Genomic DNA, 21,697 nt, shown 5'->3' on the forward strand with positions numbered 1-21,697 from the left:
ATTTCTATTAATCATTTACTTGTCTCAGCAGATATCTCTACACTGATATATGGAGTAATATGGATCTAAGCATATAGACAGCTGTTAAAAAACAACATGTAATACATTTTGGAATACTACATAGCTCTATGATTTAGACTTCGATGGGAAGTATGGGTACTACTAAAAAGATATCAGATTTTAACAAAACTCTTACGGAAAAGGAATGTGACATATGCCATGTATGTGTGTATGTATATATCTATATTTTGCCGTGTTTAGTTATGCATGGGATACAGTAATATACCTTTTTTCTTCATATCAACTTTTCCCTCCATTAAGTTCTAGTCAGTAATATTTAAAATACAGAAATCCTGTTCATTAAAAGATCTTCATTAAAATAGATATTTCTTCCCTTAGAGAAACAATTCAAAACTTTTTAGGGCCTAATTTTAAAAAGCAAGATTCCGTAGCTGATTTATTTTAGTGGTTGTTTTTAGGGATGTGAAAACTATCACCACTGCAACTAGCAAGAAGTATAAATGATACATTATTGCAAGTGTTCTAAAAAATCAGAACAAAACTAATTTATTGTAGTTCTGTCTTCATTATACACCACATGTTGGTGAGTTAAACACAACAAAATTATTGTCTTTTCTTTTAAAAGTGTCTACTAAAGATAAAAAGAATAAGGTAACAATTAACATGTAGGTTGTTACATTAAAAAATCTGATATACATATTTCTATTGCCTGTTAGCTTGTTCTAAGCCTCTTTAACTATTACAAAAAAAGAAAAGTCATTGTTCAAAGGCAAACCTTCAATTCAGTTGATACAACATTACAGTACAGTCAACTAACATCATTCAACAAGGTAACAAGTCTAGCCTTAGCTTCTTGAGTTAAAAGTCTGTAGACCAGATTGCTACAAAAGGTTCAATGCTGCTTCACAACTGTCGGTTAGCTTTTTGGAGGACACGGTATTTTCTACTGATGGCTTCAGAAGTAGGGGTCATGCTACTGGTAAAAGCGCAGGGGAACCCCAACCTGTCATTAATCATTTTATTGAGCATTGTAGTTAGAACAGCATTATTGAGTTTAGCACAACAACTAAAACAAAATAATAATAATAATATAATAATAATAATCATAATAATGATAAGAATAAAAACCAAACACAAACTGGAAGCCTAGAGATGCTGCCAGTCGTGTCAAACCCTTGCGATACGCTATACTAAAAAAATTTGAAATATCCACCCGTCCTCTCCACTCTGCCACAAACTAGCAAAGTCAAAAATACAAAAGTCTTCAACTTGTTACTTTTGCAGAATAAAGCAAAAACGTCTTTGTGCTCCTTACTACCAGAAGCAAAATATCCACTGAGTTACCACATGTAATAGCTTCTGGATGTGTCAACCTGGGTTGGCTTGGTGTCTGCAGAACCATCTTTGTCTTTCTCGCTGTCACCTTCCCAGAGGTTAATGAGTGGTGGGTATAGCTCATTTAGTGGGATCGAAGAGGTCTTTTGCATATACTTTTTTAATGAATGGTGGTAGTTTTTTCTCTTAAATCTTTTGGCAATGTACACAGCAATGGACGCAAGGCTAATGACGGCAAACATGGACCCCATTACTGCAGCAAGGGCTGTACTGGTTTCTTGATCAGAAATGTCCAGTGCGAAGGCAGCATTTTTGGTTGTGACATTAACACATGACTTTTGAGTCTGCTGATGAATATTGGACACTGTGAGACACACTTCGTAATCTGTGGAAGGTTGCAGATGTGTTAGGTTGTACTCATGAACATCTACTGGGACCCTGGCAGTATATGTTATGTGGGGGTTGTCAATCTTCATGGTGGCAGATGACCATTTTAAGTTTGACGTCATGACATTGGAATTAACTTTCCAGGACACTAAAATGGAATGAGATTCTGTCTGTTTGACATATATTTTCAGCACCTGGGTACCATCTAGAAGGGTTCCATTAACCTTAATTGTCACCACGCGAGTGTCTGCCCCTTCGACATTCTGGGCAACACAGGTGTATCTTCCTGAGTCTTCAATTTGCATGTTCGATATTTCCAAGGTACCTTCACTACTTAGCTTGTATTTGTCTGAAAGGGTTTCCGCAGTTATCTTATTTCCAAGGGGAGTGACCCAGTAAATTTCAGGTTCTGGCTCAGCCATAGCCCGACAGTCTAGGAAAACTGTTGTGCCAATATCCATGTTTAAATGATTTGGGAATGTGTCGTGAGAGATCATTGGGAGGCACTGTTCACTTGAATCCTGGATTAAAACTTCCTTTACCTGCTGCCCTCTATATTCGGGCGGCATGGCACAGAACATGGATAAGGGCTCCATGAAGCGGATGTTTGTCTTGTTGGAGTTAATCCAGTGGATGACACAATCACATCTCAGGGGGTTGCTGTGGATGCTGATCTCACGCAGATTGGGAAGGGATTCTACTGTCTTTTGGTAAACGGCATTCAAGGCATTGTTGTTCAACATCAAGCTTTCCAGGGCAGGAACACTTCGAAAAGCCAAGCGGTGGATGTAGGATAATTTGGGGTTATTGGTGGCTTCTAGCTTTGTGAGTTCAGGCAAGTTATCCAGGGCATAGCGGTCCACAGAGACGAGTTCCCCCATGTTGTTGATTCCCAGTTCTTTTAACCGAAGCATATTCTTGAAGTCCCCTTCTTGGATTTTGTGGATGGGGTTTTTGTTGAGGTCTAAGAATTTCAAATTTGGAACTTTTTGCAGAGCAAGTTGAGGGACTTTGATCAGTTTGTTATCATAAAAAGACAGACTCTCGAGGCTATCCAAGCCCACCAGGGCATTGCCAGGAATATCGGTGAGATACATTCCTGCCAAAACCAAGCTCCTCAAATTTGAAAGGGGTTTGAAGTTCATATCCAGAATTCCAATCACAGGATTTTCCCCAATCATGAGAATTTCCAGGTTGGGTGTTGAATCAAACCAGCGGCTATCAATAACTTTCAATTTGTTAGAGTTCAGGTGGAGCCTTAAAAGATTTTTTAAGCCTGAAAAAGCATTAGCAGAAATAGTGCTAATCTGGTTATGGTTGATGTAGAGTTCTTGAAGGTTGCTGAGATCTTGCAGACAGTAATCAGTCATTTCCGTAATCTGATTTTCCTCCAAGTGTAGAGTAGTGAGCTGGGTCAGGTTTGCCAGCCCTACCTCCTTAATATTTGTAAAGTTGTTCTGGGAGAAATCTAGCTCAGTCAAGTTGAAAAGCTGCTGCAGTTCATCCACGGTCTTGGCGATGTTATTGCTCTGTAGGAGAAGCACTTGTGTATCGCTGGACAGGTTGCTGGGAATCCTGGTTAAGCGGAGATCATTGCAATCAACGGTGGTGGCTTCTCTGTATGTTGACTGTGGGGTGAACCAGGGCCTAATTTCACACACGCAAAGTTGTGGGCACTCGCTGTTTTGTAGGGAAGACCCAGTTAATGAAGTCATTAGCAAGCCCAGCACCAACTGGCAAGCTGCTGCAACAAAGCTCATCCTAGCCATGCTGGCTTGCTGAGCAAGCTCGACCCCTGACACTTGTAAATTTTAACAAAAGGTGAACACTAAATAGTGCTATGTATGTAGCCCAGCAAGCAGAAAATGTAAACATTCAAGCGAAGTCTCTGTTGAGATGTGTAGAATTCCAGAGTCCGAAGGGATAGTCTTCTGGAGTTTTCAAAAGGCAGGACACAATTTGGAGTCTTTCATCTGTGCCTCTCAATTCCAGGCATGCCCACGGCTCTGTGGTATAAGTTACTTCAGCCAAATCAAAGTCTGGAGATGTGCCTGAAAATCAGATTAGGACAGACAGTACGTTTATTCCACATACTTTCGACATTAAAGCCTTTCTTTTGTCTACTAAAAAGGCATAATCACTTACAAATCTAATAACAGAATGTTCAAAATAACTAAAAAAGCTTTTAAATTGCAGGGCACTTTTACTAGATTCCACTTACTGCCCTAAAACTGGTTACCACTTTTACAATTAAATTGGGACTGCTTGTATTATTGGGTAAAATCATCAGACACATACACACACTTAATAGGAATACTCAGAAAAACCCACAGATGCCATTTCTTTAAAAACAAAGGTGAAACCTCACTATTAGTACATACTTAGTATCTAAACTACATTAGAAACTACATTATATTTATGGTTCAAAAAAATCAAATGTCAAAAGCAAAACATGAAAGGCAGCTTTGGTTATTTTTATGGTCATATTTATTTATTTATATTTTAATTAACACCTCATTTGTTTTCAGCAAGTCTGCCTTTTCCAAATCGTACATTCTGTGGACATATTCAGCCAATGCTTTTCTAGCTCAATTATCCTTATGCAAAAAGTTAATTTAACACAACTACAAAAGGAAAATATCACTTTTTCTTATATTCTAATAGCCACATCTGATCTTAACCAAATAAAATAGTAAAAGGACTCTACTCTGTTATACCACTGATCTTCATTAAAAACACAAACATATTGGGGTTGGCTCGGTGCTGTAGTGGTTAAGTTCGCACACTCTGCTTCAGCGGCCCAGGGTTCACTGGTCCAGATTCTGGGCATGGACCTACACATTGCTTATCAAGCCACACTATGGTGGTGTCCCACATACAAAATAGAGGAAGATTGGCACAGATGTTAGCTCAGTGACAATCTTCCTCATCAAAAAAGATGAAACAACCCCCCCACCCCAAACACAAACATATTTATACTCAGATATATATCTCATATGTATAATTTCATCAGTCTCATGGGAATGTCACCGACCACTTAGTAGCTATAGACCATGGAGATATTGGATATTTTATTTAACCTCTTGAAGCCTCAGCTTCTTCAACTATAATATAGGGTCTGTCATAAAAGTACCTCTGTCTCATAAGATTAAAGAGAATTAAAGGAATCTATGTAAGGCTCTTAGTGTAGTGCCTGGAAGATATTAAAGCTTGTAGAAGTTAATTATATTTATTATCACCTTATTATATCTCATATCGATTTCAGTTTTAGCTAAATAGTGCTTGTTGGAGGACAAGTCAAAGAAGCAAAGCTGGGACATTTGATTTTATTTAGCCATCATCTACTGGTTTTAATAAGGTCTTCTGAGGTCAAATATGTATTGCTCACCTGCTTGTAAAGATAGTATTAGTAGTTAATGGTTCTAGTTTTCCAGATTCCACTCAGGTGTAAAAGCCATCATGGATCCAGAATCTGTCTTGCTTTCCCAAGACTAGTCCAGTCACTTGCTAAGGTATTAAAAATAGAGTGGTCTTTTTCGTTACACTTGTCTTTCTGTAATGAACTTCAGCTTTGAGTATTAAAGGAATTTAAGAGACTAGTGTTTTCTTTATCCTCAGAAGATTACTGTCGATTCAATAAAATAGAGCACGTAATGTGCCTGAAGCTTAGCACTCAACACATAGCAAGCTCTCAATTCCTATGAGCTGCTATTATCTTTTTACTTTGAAAAATAGTTATCCTAGTGATTGATAAAGAAGTATAACAATACAAATAGCCAGTCTTAAAAGTTCTATATTTGTCATATTTTGGTAGAAGGAAAGAAAAGTTCTAGATTTTTTTTGTGGTTGTTGGTTTACAAAATATGCAAACCTAGATACTGGTTTAACAAGATGGAATTTAAAAAAATCATCCAATCCAGACCTGGCAAGTTGGAGGGAGGAGAAGGAAGTGAATGTATTGCATAATGCTGGGTAACTGCTATACTCTACGGGGAGAAACCACATTGGGATCCTCCCTAATCTGGTTACTTTGCCATGTATCATGTATGTGCAAAACTTTTCAATATTATAAAACTACCTGATTCTGACTTTTATCAGGAAATTCCATAAAAGGAAAACACACCTCAGAGAATAACATTTTTCACAAATTATTACCTCCACAAATTAATTCCATGCTTTTTGTTTCCACATAGAGTAATCCTAAAGCAGGTGCAAAGACCACAATAAATGTTCAGTTAAGGAAATTCCTGCCACAAAGGAATTTGCATTATTCCTTATTCATAATTCAAAACAGAAAACCAAAAGAATAAATCTACTTTTCATAATGCTGGGATGGAATTTCAACTAATTTTTATGTTTTGACTGAATTTAAAGAAACATAGCAAGAAGTAAAATATGCATTAAAGTTGTGTCAGCCTCCTAGAACAATCTGTTACCATTGAAAAATATCTTTTATGGGCCTACACTTTGAATAGTTTCATGAGTCATGCCTCCATTTTAGTTTAAATTATCTGATTTGAGATAACTGTATTTCAATAATCAAATTTCTCTTTGATACAAATACCTCTGTAAACAAACAAACAAACAAACAAACAAACCACACAAGCTCAGAATGTCAGATATCATATCAAACACATATTTTCCTCTTCCAAACCTGCATTTGGCTCCTTTGGGAGCAGAGAATGAAATTTCCTTAACACGAAAGGAGGTGCTTAAAATGTTTCTATTTGTATACAATTCTAAATTCTCTTTAGTTTATTTCCCCTGCCTAATTTTTGAACACGACATTATATATAGAACAAAGCTTCATAGAGTTCTTAAGCCATTTTATACATTTAAAACATAAGTAATGTCTCAGGAGCTCTTAACTAACAGTGTTTAAAAGTAAATCCATTTTCACAAGAGAAGAAAACTACGGACCAATAGCCCTGATGAATATTGACGCAAAAATCCTCAACGAAATACTAGCAAACTGAACTCAACAGTGCATTAAAAGGATTACACACCATGACTAAGTTGGATTTATACTAAGAATGCAAGCATGGTTCAACATATGAAAATCCGTCAGTGTAATACATCATACTAACAGAATGAATGACAAAACCCACATGATCATCTCAGTTGGTGCAGAAAATGCATTTGACAAAATTCAACACCCCTTCATGATAAAACTAGGAATAAACGGAAATTAGGAATAAAGGAAACTGCCTCAACATAATAAAAGCCATATATGAAAAGCCTACTGCTAAAATCATATTCAATGGTGAAAGAGTATAAGCTTTTCCTTTACGATCAGGAACAGGGCAAGCATGATCACTCTTGCCACTTCTATTCAACTTAGTACTGGAAGTCCCAGCCAGAGCAATTAGACAAGAAAAAGAAATAAAAAGCATCCAATTGGAAAGGAAGAAGTAATACTGTCCATTTGCAGATGATATAATCTCATATGTAGGAAACACTAAAGATGCCATATAAAACCCCAAACTGTTAAAACTAATAAAAAATTTCAGCAAAGTTGTAGGACACAAAATAAACACATAAAAATCAGTTGTTTCTATACACTAAAAGTGACCAATCCTAAAACAAAATTTAGAAAATAATCTGACTTACAATAGCATCAAAAAGAATAAAATACTTAGGAATTAACTTAACAAGGAGGTGAAAAACACGTACATTGAAAACGACAAAACATTGCTAAAAGAAATAAAAGATACAAATAAATGGAAAGACATCCTATGTTTGTGGATCGGAAGACTTAACATTGTTAAAATGTCCATACTACCCAAAGTGATCTACAGATTCAATGCAATTACTATTAAAATCTCATGGCAATTTTTGCAGAAATAGAGAAAAAAATCTTAAAATTCATATGGACTCTCAAGGGACCCAAAATAGCCAAAACGAAACAATCTTGGAAAAGAACTAAGTTGGAGGACTCACACTTCATGACTTCAAAACATACAACAACGCAGCAATAGTCAAGATGGTGTGGTACTGGCATTAAGACAGACATATAGACCAATGGAAGAGAGAGCCCAGAAGTAAACTCTTCTGTATATGATCAAATGATCTTTGACAAAAGTGCCAAGACTACACAATGAGGAAAGCATAGTCTCTTCAACAAATGGTGTTGGATATCCACAGATGAAAGAATGAAGTTTGACCCTTACCCTACACCATATGCAAAAATTAACTCAAAATGGTTAAAGACCTAAATGCAAGACTTAAAACTAGAAAATTCTTATAAGAAAATATAGGGGAAAAGCTTCATAATATTGGATTTGGCATGATTTCTTGCATATGACACCAAAAGCACAGACAACAAAAGCAAAAATAGACCAATGGGACTAAACCAAACTTAAAAACTGCTGCATCTCAAAGGAAACAATCAACAGAGTGAAAAGACAATCTACAAAATGGGAGAAAATATTTGCAAATCAAAATCTGCTAAGGGGTTAATGTCCAGATTATATAAGGAACGCCTACAACTCTACAGCAACAACTACAACTCAACAAAAAAACAAATAATCTAATTTAAAAATAGGCAAAGGATTGGAATAGACAATTCTCCACAGAAGAGATACAAATGACCAATAAGTATATGAAAAGATGCTCAACATCCCTAACCCCAAGAGACATACAAATCAAAACCACGAAATATCACCTCACACACTTAAGGATGGCCACCATAAAAAAAAACAGGAAATAAGCGTTGGTGAGGATGTGGAGAAACTCGAACTCTTGTGCACTATTGGTGGGAATGTAAAAGGGTGAATCCCTTATGGAAAACAGTATGGAGGTTCCTCAAAAAATTAAAAATAGAATTAACATAAGATCCAGCAATCCCACTTCTGGGTATATATCCAAAAGAATTCAGAGCAGGATCTTGAAGAGACATTTGCACACCAATGCTTACTGCGGCATGATTCACAATAGTCAAGAAATAGAAGCAACCCATATGTCCATTGATAGGTAAACAGAGAAAGAAAATATGGCATATACATAAGATGGAATGTTATGTAGCCTTAAAAAAGGAAATCATATCACAACTACAATATAGATGAACTTTAAGGACATTATACTAGATGAGATAACCCAGTCACAAAGGGACAAATACTGTATGATTCTACTCATATGAAGTATCTAAAATAGTCAAAATCATAGAAACGGAAAGTAGAACGGTGTTTGCCAAGGGTTGTGGGAAGGGGAGAGGAAGTATTAGTGTTTAATGGGTATAGTGTCAATTTCACAAGATGAAAAAGTTTGAGAGATCTGTTGCCCAACAATGTCAATATATTTATCACACTGAACTGCAAAATTAAAAAATGGAAGGTGGAAAATTTACTGTTTTTATATCATAATAAAAAAGTAAATCCATTATAATTCAGGCCAACTTTTATCACACACATACAAATTAATTATCTTAAATTCTGCAACAAATAAAAAATGACTGGCATAGATTTTTAAAAAGTGAAATTGCTCCGTTCTAGTGCTGACTGGACTAAGTAGGTCAAGTGTGAGAAGAAAATCTCCTGCTAATTACCAGAATGATGTTCCACAAACAAGCCTGGCAATTTAAAGAAACAATCTCTTAAATAACAAACCATGACTTCAAAGGCCCCACATTGGCAAGGGACGCATTTCAAAGGGCTCCACAAACAATTATATAATTACATTTGGTGCTTCTTTTTCCAATAAGAAGTGGAAAGCGTTTGGGACACTCTGATCTGAATATAAAATTCCAAAGGAAATGGAATGCATGGTCATCACCATCAGTGAATTGGCATTGACCCCCATTTTCCCATGGAATTATGTCAGATGGGATGTTAGTTTAACAAAATCACAATATTCGGTAGGACTTCGGGCTAGGATCCCTATGCGCTAAGTTCTTAAGGAGTTGGGCGAAAGAAATAAGGAACCACCAAAATATGATGGTTATGTGAATTCTATTTATGCTAAAAACCAGATAGCTCTCAGCTCATAGAAAGAATTCTGTCCTGAGGGATCAAGTGATCCATATTCAGATTCTGACTTTTTCACTTATTAGATTTGTTGCCTTGTACAAACTATGTAAATTCTGTCTCCGTTTCCATAGCTAAAATTAAGGCTAAGTATGCATACTTCATATATGAAAATTGTGATAAATAAGTGAAATAATCTATATGAAGGTATTCAGCCCAGAACCTGGGAAAGAGTCCAGCACAGAGTGAGCCCTCAAATAACTTATTTGAATCTCTGGAACCTCATCAAGTTTGCCATTAAATTTCATGCTCCCTCTGCAGGCTATTGGGAGGGAGTGAATAAGCAACTCTCTTTAAGATCCTTGGGCATGACAGGTGTTTAGAAAAAGTCAGTATTATTATTGTTTACCATTTCCATTATATTTTCAACCAGTATTATTAGAATTAAGTGTTAGAAGTCCAGAGACCAATTACACTGGGGCTAAATTAAAATCCTACGCAGGCAAGCAAATTATGAAATACAGACCTCCAACCTGGAGATTAACATCATCTCAGACATGTAGTCACAGCCATGAAGAATTAAAATTGATTCCCAAAATATGAAGAAAAATGCCTTCTTAGGACATGCGCTTTTATGTGTACTTTCTTTGGTGACCAAATTCACACCATGTACATGTTTAGAAAAATCATTCTTTTAGCTCTGTTGGTCCCCCACATAGATCCAGGGCTAATACAGCATTCAAATTTTCTTATCTTCCTTTGTGCACGGCTTAAATAATGGGGAGATGAGATTTTCATTCAAGTAAGCTTGTCTTTTGGTTAAAAAAAAAATACATTGTCTCAATAAAAATTCTCCCTCTAGCCACTCTCATGGGAGGGAGTGGGGTGGGGTTGGGGGCAACAACATGTAGCCACTCTAAGGATCGACCTCCCAGAGGGAATCCCCTTGTGCCTTGAGGCCACCCTGACTTCTGCTGCAGGTACAAGTGGCTGATTGTGACTCACAAAGGCTGCAAGCTTTCTGAAACAAGAGTTTAGCATAGAGCTAAGACTGTGGCTTCAGGAGAAACAGACCTGGTTTCAAATTCAGTTCTGTGACCTTGGACGAATTATCAAAGCTTTTTTTCTGAGTCTGTTTCCTTCTTTTAGAAAATGCAGAGGACAAATCCTATTTTAGAAGGGTGGTGAGAAAATTCGACAGAGATGTTAAATGTAAAGCTTTTGGCAGAGGGCCTGGCACATAGCAAGTGCCCAGTAGATGTTTGCCATTATTATTTACAGGTTGGATGTCTCATATTGGATCTGAGTCTTTTTATGGGTGTTGAGGATGAAAGGAAAGAGTGGGCAGTTGAAATCAGCAGAGGGTGCCTTTTGCGGTATTAACAACTACAAGTTCTAAAAAGGGGCTGGCCAGAGGCCTTCTAACAATGTGTAGACGGCTAGTGCAGGTAGAGCCAGAGAGAGAGATTACAGCAAAGTCTTTATGGAGGGTATATTTTATTTCCCTGGGGAAGGAAAAAAGGTCTTGCAAATGCATTCTGAAGGCTGAATCTGCACTGACTATTTTTAAAGGCATTAGTTTCTTGGACTTTTGTCTGGCCCCTGACCCTTTCTGACTCTTAGATTTCTTTCTCCAACCATTTTCCAAAATTATGTTCCTTGTTCACACATTATCCAAAGCGAAACACCCTGTAGTGTGTGTTAGTGATCGCAGATGGAGGGTGCGTATGGGAGGAAGAGCTATAACAGTCTCCATAACGCATTAAGGAAACAATAAAGTGTATTCCCTTGCAAGGACATAATGGAGCTTGCTGAGGCTCTTTTGCATAAGGAACTGCTCCTGAGAGCCCATGTTATTCATCAACCAGCAGTTCAGCAGCCCGCCTGAGTGGGTTGAGCAACAGAACGAGGACGCCAGGAAAGGGAGTCTTAATTTTGGCTTCACCACAAACTTCCAAGGTGACCTTGAGCAAGTCTAGTAAATTCGTGTCCTATTTTATTTATCTTAGAGTAAGTAGGTTGAGGGAAAAGGTAGTCACAGCTTCCCAGGCCCAAAGGAACCTCAGGGAGTCATCTTATCAACCCATTCTCCTGGTGTCATGAAAAACCATACTTGTAGCCATTTTCAGAGGTGATCCTTCTTCCTTCTTCTTCTTATCTCCCTTTTCTGTCTCTCTCCCTTCTTTCCTTTTTTTCCCTTTTGTTATTTAATTTTCATGAAAGCAAGGAATTTAATTTTGCCAAGGACCTCAAACTCCAATGCCTCCAGGGGCTAGGTAGGTGAAGGCAGCTGAGTCTAACCTAGTCATGTAAACAGCTGGAGTGTTGCATGCCCTCCAAAAGGCATCCGAAAATGTTTTTAACTGTGCAGGCCAAACCAAACCCTTCTGCTTTCTAAGGCCATTTATGGCCAGTGTGCAACCTCTAAATAAGTATAATAATATCACCTATAATGCTGAGCTAATGGGAGTATTTGATAACTAGATGATTAGGTATAAATTTTGAAATATTATTGGCAAATACTCCAGATGTGAAAACCTATAATTACAAACTCAGTGTAGGACACTGTGAATCTTTGCTCTGAAGAAAACTTCTTTAGTGCTTTTTAAGAAAGCATTACATTTACAAAAATTCATTTTACACTCCTTTCTGTCGGAAGACCTACTTTTAAAGGCAGGCAGAACCTTGGAGATCTGCTAGGTGATCCAAGATGACCCAGTTAATTGGCAGAGGAACAAAATAAAACCCAAATGCCTTGATCCCCAATTCAACATTCCCTAATCTGACCACTTGAAATTTCTGTGTTGGTTTGCCTGGCTCCCGGAGAAAAATTTGATTGTCTTCTCCCTAATTTTCTTTTCTTCTTCTCCTTTTTCATCTTGTATTTGTTATTATTAGTTAATAAAGTCTCAAAAATTCTCGGGTATGCTTGGGCGGAATAAGTGCACTAGTGTGCACAGAAGAGGGTGGACACAAGTGATCTTTTGATTCGCCCTCAGTTTCCTTCCTCTTTGGGGCCCGGGCAAATCCATCTCACCGCAGGAGCAGTCTCGGCTACCATCTCCAGGAAAAGCCCAAAGACGCAGCTGGTCTCCAAGCTGAGCATAAAAGCTGGGGTCACAATTCATTCAGCTCCTGAGAGGAGCTGGGCATGGACAGCATATTAGCCCTTGCAGGAGGGTTGGCCAGGCCTGGTAAACAGGGCAGGGTTGGACTGGATGGACTGAAGAATTACAAAGGACAACTAAAAAGAAAGAAAGAAAGAAAGATAGAAAATTGAAAAGCCAAAAGTCCAAACAGAGCCAGCTGGCATGAATCCAAATCCAAGTAGGTGGCGTGGCAGAGTCGGGAAAGGTGTTTCTGGAAAAAGCCCTAGGGAATAACATCTACTTTAGACTCTGATTTGGCTTCAACTGATCAAAGGCAAGCAAGCTTGCCTCCTTGTGAGATATGAGAAACACACACTGTGAGTGTTGGATAAGGCCTTAGAGATCACCTGGCACATCGAACAAAACCTCTCATTTTTTTTATTTATTTATTTATTTATTTATTTATTTATTTTTTTTAAAGATTTTATTTTTTTCCTTTTTCTCCCCAAAGCCCCCCGGTACATAGTTGTATATTCTTTGTTGTGGGTCCTTCTAGTTGTGGCATGTGGGACGCTGCCTCAGCGTGGTTTGATGAGCAGTGCCATGTCCGCGCCCAGGATTCGAACCAACGAAACACTGGGCCGCCTGCAGCAGAGCGCGCGAACCCAACCACTCGGCCACGGGGCCAGCCCCCAAAACCTCTCATTTTATAGAGGATGACACCTTAGTGAGGTGACGCCACACATTGGAGGCCAAGCTTGACTGCATTCCCACTCTCCAAACACACAATCCTTTATTCTACAGAACCCGGCACTGCTTCCCTTAGTCTACGGTTAGTCTAGGTGTAGTTAAAATTTGTACTTTTGATCACTTAGGCAGGGTCTAAAGCTCTTTGAAGGATGTTGGCCTCCAGTAGTCCATTAATCAGGTACCATTTATTGGAAGTAGAGGGAAACATCATCCTAATAATTTAGGGAGAGTGCAGTGGCTTGTTTTCTTTAATAACCTCCATCTTGACCTTTGCTTAGGCAGATCAGGGATAGAGTGGAGAGCTCCATCAATCATGCTGATGGCCAACTTATTCCAAAAAATTAAGTCAGGTCAGCTAAACAATGTTCACTGATTTTTTTTTTTTAAACATGGCAGTGAATTGATCATAATGGCTGATCTATTCTACATAAGCACGGCCAAATTGCAAGTTTAATTTGTAAAATGCATAAATTAAATTTCTCCTAATGTGATGAAGTATTTTGCAAACTCTATAAGGGCACAGAAATTCAAATATAATAAGTGTAAAATGGATTTGAATAATGAGTAGGAGTTGGAAGTGGACATTCAAGATAGGCAAGGTCTCGTGAATAATATAATAATAATATGAATATAGAAAACTTTACTAATAGGCTTACTTTAATAAAAGACTTATTGTGTATCAACCACTATAGTGAGTGACTTACATGTATATGGTATAAAGTATGATCATTTCTACTTTTCTTGAAGAAGTTGTCACTTGTCCAAGATCTGAAGTGAGACAATGGTCAAGGCCATAGGGCCATGCCCTAATGCTATCCAGCTCTGAATCCTACTGGTTTGCAGGTAGTTTGAGAAGCGGTGTGGTACACAGACTGGAGCACTGGACCAAGAGTTAGGGGGTTCGAGTCCTAAGCTCTGGGTTTGCCTCCAACTCACATCATGCTGGCCATCTTCCCTGCCTGTGAGTGATGAGGTTGGGCTAAATCTAGAAGATACCTTATGACTCCACCGCTCCAGGATTTTAGGTATTTGGTGCCTCTTCTCTGGGATTGTACTCTTAAAGGCATTCACGTAAGCAGTACTCCTTATGATTGGGGCAAAATGCTTGATTCTGGCTTTTTAAGAGAAACTGTGTTCAGTATTTTTTTTAAAAAAAGAAAAGTACAGTCTTAAGAGGCAGAGAGAGCTAAGCCCATATCCTGGCACTACCTATGGCACCTTGGACAAATTAGTCCACCTCTCTGGGCCATGGTTTCCTCATCTGTTAGAAGATGATAGCTATGTATCTGCATCATGTGGGTTCCTCAAGATTGTCTCTCAGGTCATGAGGGAATCTGTCTTAAGCAATTCCTGGTACATAGTAGAATCTCAACCATCATAAATTTTCTTTGACGTTCTCAATGCAGAAAATTAAAAGTTGGGTGCTGAAAACCTAAGTTAATATTTACTCTCCCAATAAGGAAATTAATGCACTTCCTGAAAATTATCTGGAATAGATTTCTTTTCTTTCTTTCCTTTTTTTAAAATTCAACCCTTATTTGGTGATTTATTTTTTCCTCCCAACATCCCCGGGAGGTAAGCAGTATGATCATCTCTTTCACACTGAGGAAACCAATGCCTAGAGATATCAAGCAATTTGCCCCAAACATACAGCTGTAAAGTGATAGAGCAGGATTCAAACTGAGACAGCCTGGCTCCAAAGCCCATGCCCTAAACACCACCTCCCACACGCTACATGATCATCCCAAAGAACCCCAACTTGGACTCTGATGAATGGGACTGTCAACGAAGTATCAGAAGTATAGATGGGGAGGGAGCTGGCTGGGAGCATTTACAGCTTTTGAAGGCAATCGAGATTCTTCCCAAACGACTGGAGCTCCACGAATCACAGTGAAGATCTAGGGATGGTTTCTCTCTTTGCCAAACAGCTTGGGTACCACTGAGCCATCCTCTATTCCTTGGGTAAAGCCAGATTTCTAGAATGCTAGAAAGGTTTTAAAGCAAAGGCACATGAATATTTCTGCAGTTTGGTTTGCATTCAATCTTATGGGAGAATCTGGTAGGTCCCAAGATTTTCATTTTATTTTGTTTTAATATGATATATAGGTATATAAGCAGGTATCGTTTTCCCTCAGACCAAACAATGGGCTCAGGACTCAGAAAAGGCTGAACCTGCAAACTCCCCAAGTATCACATGACTGCCTTCAAAGTTCAATGCCCTCTCTTTCTCAGCTCATTTCTAGAATGTACTTTCAAAGCTATGTCATTTTTGGAAGTAAGAAAAAAGTCACACATTTATTTTAACGAGACAATGCTAATTAAATCTTTGCATGCTAGTTACTTGGGATTTCAATTTTGTAATTTAATGGTAAGCCTCTTGAAAGGATTCTCCTTTGCAAGCCCTGTGTTAAGAAGTGCATACCTCTCTACCCTGAGCGGTAGAATGACACCCACAGTATTTCCATTCCTAACTGTCTTGGAAACAAGTGTTCCAAAGGAGCTAAATCCTAAGGAGTTCAATCCCAAGCAAAGAAACAAAAAATGAAACAAGAGATGGGCATTTACCAACACATTTATATATCAATCTTAGTTACTCTAGATGCAAAGACATAAACAATAAGGAAAGAGAATTAAATTGTTAGCCCAAGAAAGACAGGAAACTTTCTTGCAAATAGTGAAGTATGTTCTAGACTTATAGACATTTTTCATGTTTTACATCTAATGTTCACTGCAGGGTCGTTTTGACTGAGTAGTAGTCATAAGAATAATAGTAGTTCGTACTTACTAATAGCAGTTCGCTCTTACTATGCCACACTCACTGCACTAAGCACTTTACGTAAATTATTTCATTTCATGCTCACGACCCTATGAGGTGGGAACCATTATTTTTCCTATTTTTATGGATGACAAAATGGAGCCTCAAGAAAATGAAACATCCTGCCCAAGGTCTTTAGAGCCAGGAGAACGAGGAGGTTCTATGTGAATTCAGGCATCTGAGGCTGGAGCCCAAACCATACTACTCTGCTATCCCAACCTGTCTGGGCAGGGCGAGTCCTTGCCAATGTTGTAATCTGCCAGGACTAGACTGAGTCTCCTGGGGCAGGGACCCCGTTTCTGTCTTGTTCACAATGAGTCATCCAGGGTCAGGCACTGGCCTGGCATCTACATAGTGGGCACCCAATAAACAAATAAAATAACTGATTGAATCAATTAAAATGTGCTTTTCAGGTGCCTGAATATGACAACAATATTAAGCTTGCAAATATTCACAGTTCTGCTGGGTCTCTTCTACACCTGGACTGATACAAACCCTGTGCTTTTAAAAGCTGTATCTTTTTTTTTTTTTTAAACCTTGCAAATTAGCACATGTCTGCTCCCCATCCATCCTAATGCTTGTAATTTAGGAAAAACTTGCTCTCTGACTTATCTCTTTCTCCAGATCCTGATGAAATCTGGTTTCAGTCTAAATGCAAAAGAGGTCCAATAAACTGGTGCCTAATTTAACCAGATTAATTTAATTAAACAAATACTCATTGAGTATTTACTGTGTCACAGGGTCAGAAAGACCAGACCCAGCCCTTAAAGAGCTTATAATCCTTTGGGGAGGGAATAAGACAAATACACGAGTAACTCTGTAAACGATATATGTTAAAAGAGAGGAATGAGTGGGGAGATATGTGCATCCCTGGGAAGGAGAGATGAGAGCTGCCACCTGTGATGGCTCCATCAGCACTGTCCAGTGCTATTCTCTGTGATGACAGAAATGTTCTGTGCTGGCAACTGCCAGAGAGGGTAGCTACTGAGCACTTGAAAGGTGGCTGGCATAAATGAGAAATGGAATTTAAAATTTTATTTTATTTCAATTTATTTCAATTCCATTGAAGTAGCCAGATGTGGCCAACAGCTACCATATCGGGCAGCACAGTCCTAGAACCCCAAACCTAGCTGTGCATTAACCCGGGGAGCTTTATTAAGAACGCAGATTCTCATGCCTTATGGGAATTTTGATGACATAGGTCTGCGAATATACACATATATATATTTTTAAACAGCTCCACTGAGGGCTCTAATGCAGACCAAATTTAAATACTCCTGCCTTAGGCCATCATGGCTCAGCTCTGTCCTACCACTGCTCACAGGTGCAGAGTCTGGCAGGCACGTTGGCCTGGGCCTGGTAACTGAAAAGACGTGGCTTGACTTGGCTTTGCTCTAAGCCGCTCTGCTTCCTTCCTCTACCCACTCATCCTAGTGTTCTCAGAGGTGGCCTAAACTCCAAGCCAACATATAATTGAGGTCCAAGGTTATGTTTTACTGATCTCGGTAGACACTGTTCCTAACACAGTGCCTGGCCTACGAGTGTTCAGTGAATGTTGGCTGAAGCAACCAAGGTGTGTCACAAGATACATTTTAGATGGTCTTCCACCTTTGGGGCCTGCTGCACCACAGAACAAAGGCCACCTGAAACAGGTGTATAGACAATGGAGTACAAAAAGCAAACACAAGAAAGCCAATGCACTCTTAAAAAGGTTCATAATTTGACCCCAGACGGAAATTCATAAACAAATAATTCTTTTGTCTGGAATCTCAGGATGAGGCAAACAAAAGTTTTCATCCAAATAGAGCTCTTGTGTTCAAACCAAGTATCAATGCGCACCATTGTTCTCCTCACTACTGTCTTTGAAAGCATTAGTTAGCAAAGAACATTTTACATAGAAAATAACCTAAACAAAAGTGTTTAACCCTGTACCAAATGTCATGACTCTTACCATCTTCCCTAAAGGAAAAGCTGATTGTCTGAAACATTTTAGAAATTAAGAACTTTTGATGGCAAGTTTGCTACACAGTACCCAGTCGAGTGCTGAGCACAGAGTGGACACTCAAACATGGTTGCTGAATGAATAGCCCTTTTTAGGAGGTAATGTACCTATTTGTTTTGTATCTGAGGCACTTTAGTTTCCTCCCATAAAAAAGAAACATTTGTCATTTCTGGATCATATCCTTGAGCAAGATAACTGCAGAAGATACGAGATAAAAATAATTGTAAAAACTAGCAAGGCAAATTGATATTATTGTTGGAAAGGTGAAAATTGTTTTTGAGAACTCAGGAAATCATCTGTATATTTCTCACTAGAAGAAAAGGGGATGGGAAAACGTGACACCCAAGAAGGCAGCTCTTCTGAATATTAAAATAAACTCAGGGTTCGGAGGCAACAGACTGAATTAAAAATCCAGCTCAGCATGCATGCACATCACTTTTCTAGTTTCCAGGTCTTCCTTTGAGAGCAGTGTCCTCATCCTTTCTTCATGGGGTTGTTAAAAGGCTCAAACGAGTTAAGATATGTAAAATTCCTAGGATACTCACCATGCGTCTGATGATCCGGAACAAAATGCTTGCTATGGGTTGAACTGTGTCCTCCCCCAAAAAGATCTGTTGAAATCCCAATCTCCAGGACCTCAGAATGTAACTTTTTGGAAATAGGGTCATTGCAGATGTAATTAGTTAAGATGAGGTCATATTGGAGTACGGTGGGCCCTAATCCAATATGACTGGTATCCTTATAAGAGGGAAGATGATGTGAAGACAGAGACATACAGAGAAGATGGCCTTGTGAAGACAGGAACACACAGGGAGAATGCCATGTGTCCATGAAGGCAGAGACTGGAGGGATATACAGTTGCAAGCCAAGGAATGCCAAAGTTTGCCAGCAAACCCCCAGATGCTAGCAAGATGCAATGAAGGATTCCTCTGCAGGTTTCAGAGCAGCCTGACCCTGCTGATATCTTGATACCTTGATTTCAGATTTGTAGCCTCCAGAACCGTGAAACAATAAATTTCTGTTGTTTAAGCCCCCCAGTTTTCGGTACTTTGTTACAGCAGTCCTAGAAAACGAATACAGTGCTGTAGATGCATGAACTACTCTCCTAATTATTTTTATATGAATGCTTATTTTGTTAAATACTTACGGTGACTCTTCTCACCTTCCCCCTCCCCACTGCACACCTATTACACATAAGAACTGATTACGAAAGGAGGTTGTTTGCTACCGTTGCCTATAAATATTATGGGTAGGGAAATACCCATTCCTTAATTTTAAAAGCTGTGGTAAATTTGATGAATTTTGCAGCTTCTTCTTCTAGGACCTGGCAAGCAAGACTAATACTTATTCATGAACTACCTCAGCTCTAGGTCAAAATTACTTTTCCTCCAATATTTTGAAAGTCACATGCCAGATACAGCTTGAAGAATTCTTGAACCTTTGGTCTTTCCAATTCCTTTTAAACGTGAGATTCTGTGATAGGCAAAGAAAATAGGACCGGGAAAAATTTTTTTCTGTTTAAATCACTTGTAGGATCAAGAAAGTGTGTTTTTTATTCCTTCTTTGTAAGAAATGAGCTATTTGCAAAGCTGGAATCATAAAGTAGCAATTTAACATTATCGAAGCGAGAAACTGACAGAAGGCTAGACATAACAAAACATGAACCAACGACTGGGCTATTTTTATTGCTCCTTTTTAGTACCAGAAAGTGCAGTGATATAAAAACTACCATGAAATCAATTAATTTCAGTCTTTTTACAAATTATTTTAATTCTACTCCCGTAATATGTCTATATGAAATAATTGCTTTGTAATTACCGACATGATTAAATGTTAAATAAATGTGAAATCTTGAGTTTGGCAGCCTTAATATGCCTAGAAGGCTCAGTTTCATGACTTCTTTTTAAGTACTTCACAGTATATTGTGTAGTATTTTCACTGTAGACAGAGACTTCACCATTGCCACGTTAATAAATGTTGCAGAAGGAGCCAGTTGCTACAATGGCTCTTGATTATACATTCAAAACTGCAGATAGACCAATGAGAAAATAGATTCATCATGGTTGACACTGGAAGTGCCAATATGTTGGCTGCTAATACCAATACTGTAGATTTTTGGATGCTCACCAAGGCAAGCAATTCCATTACTGTATCAGATTTGCTTTTGCTCCCAGGACAAAGTAAAATTTAGTCTGTAATAGTGAAAATAACTTCTCATCAAGAAAATGGCAAACATTTTCCCAACTATTTCAGAATATTTATTGCATTTTTCTTTCCTCAAAGAGAGTTCTGTTATAATGTCTTTTGTTATATTTTTAGTCTAGTGGTAATCTTTATTAACTATCTGACATTTTAACAAAATTTTTACTTAAAAAAATAAAACATCCAATGTCCTTAAGACAGGAGCCTCTACTTTTAGCTCTGATCTGGTGATATTTCTCTAAGGAGTCTGCTTAGAATTTGCCAATTAGAAGACTAAGTGCTGTTTAAACTTTAGACTGAGAAAATGTCAAGAACATATCGCTTCCACATTAAAATCTTCCTTTAAAATTTGGAGACCAATATATGGAAATGTACATATCTTTAGCATAGAAGTTTCCGCTACTCAAGGTTAAAGACAGCAGTGTTCGGGTGAATGACAGTGTTTGCCCTTCGACTCGATAGACCTCAAGTACATTGTATATCTACAGAATGCCATCTTTCTCATAGAAGCAAAATAAAGCCATCTGTCCCCGAACTCTTAAAATAAACCTGGTTTCAAGTTCTTTTTCTAAACTATTTTTATATAACTGTTCTGATAAGGACTTAAAGAACTCGGTTTTCTTCCTCATTGGGAGAGAATGAATAGTGTGCTGCCTGTTCAGACCTTCCCTCTGAAAGCTCGGGGGCTGCAGGGGCTTTCTAAGGAAGATCTCACAATGGCCAAAGGACAGGGGTGGGGCGCAGGGCACAGAACAGAAGGGAGAGCACCGTGGAGAGCGCTTTACCTAGGTTCTTGCTGCACCCATGAAGGTAGATCTGACTATTCTCATTTTACAAGTGACCTTAGGGCCCAGAGATTGTGACCTGTCAGAATTCCCACAGCTAATTGGCAAAAGAGCTGAGAGCAAACCCAAATTTATTGCCTTCTGAAGTCAGGGTCCTTTCTGTGATACCACCTGCCTCAACTGTCTTATTGGACCTCCAGTAAATACTGTGAGTGCACGGCAGCATGCTCTGAGGTACACAGAAGAAAACCAACTTGCAGAATAAAACCTTGGTTGACCAGAAGATTAGGCTCTGGGAATTTGCAAATTTAATTTTCTGGGTAGCTGAAGGTTACCTAGAAAGCTTTTAG

The 21,697-nt window shown here is 38.5% G+C and overlaps 1 protein-coding gene across 6 annotated transcripts in view; it reads right to left on the reverse strand.

The window, feature by feature from the left end:
• Window positions 1-551: 551 nt before the first annotated feature.
• The window catches only part of LRRN1 (leucine rich repeat neuronal 1), a 38,808-nt gene continuing 17,662 nt past the window's right edge, over window positions 552-21,697 (reverse strand). For all 6 annotated transcript variants that reach the window (XM_046654688.1, XM_046654678.1, XM_046654669.1 and 3 more), the window contains one exon: window positions 552-3,794. In XM_046654688.1, the coding sequence (XP_046510644.1) occupies window positions 1,362-3,512 (2,151 nt within the window). In that variant the 5' untranslated portion in view covers window positions 3,513-3,794 and the 3' untranslated portion in view covers window positions 552-1,361. The remainder of the gene's footprint in view (window positions 3,795-21,697) is intronic.

The sequence above is a fragment of the Equus quagga genome, chromosome 1 (genome assembly GCF_021613505.1).
Source record: "Equus quagga isolate Etosha38 chromosome 1, UCLA_HA_Equagga_1.0, whole genome shotgun sequence".
Classification (NCBI taxonomy): domain Eukaryota; kingdom Metazoa; phylum Chordata; class Mammalia; order Perissodactyla; family Equidae; genus Equus; species Equus quagga.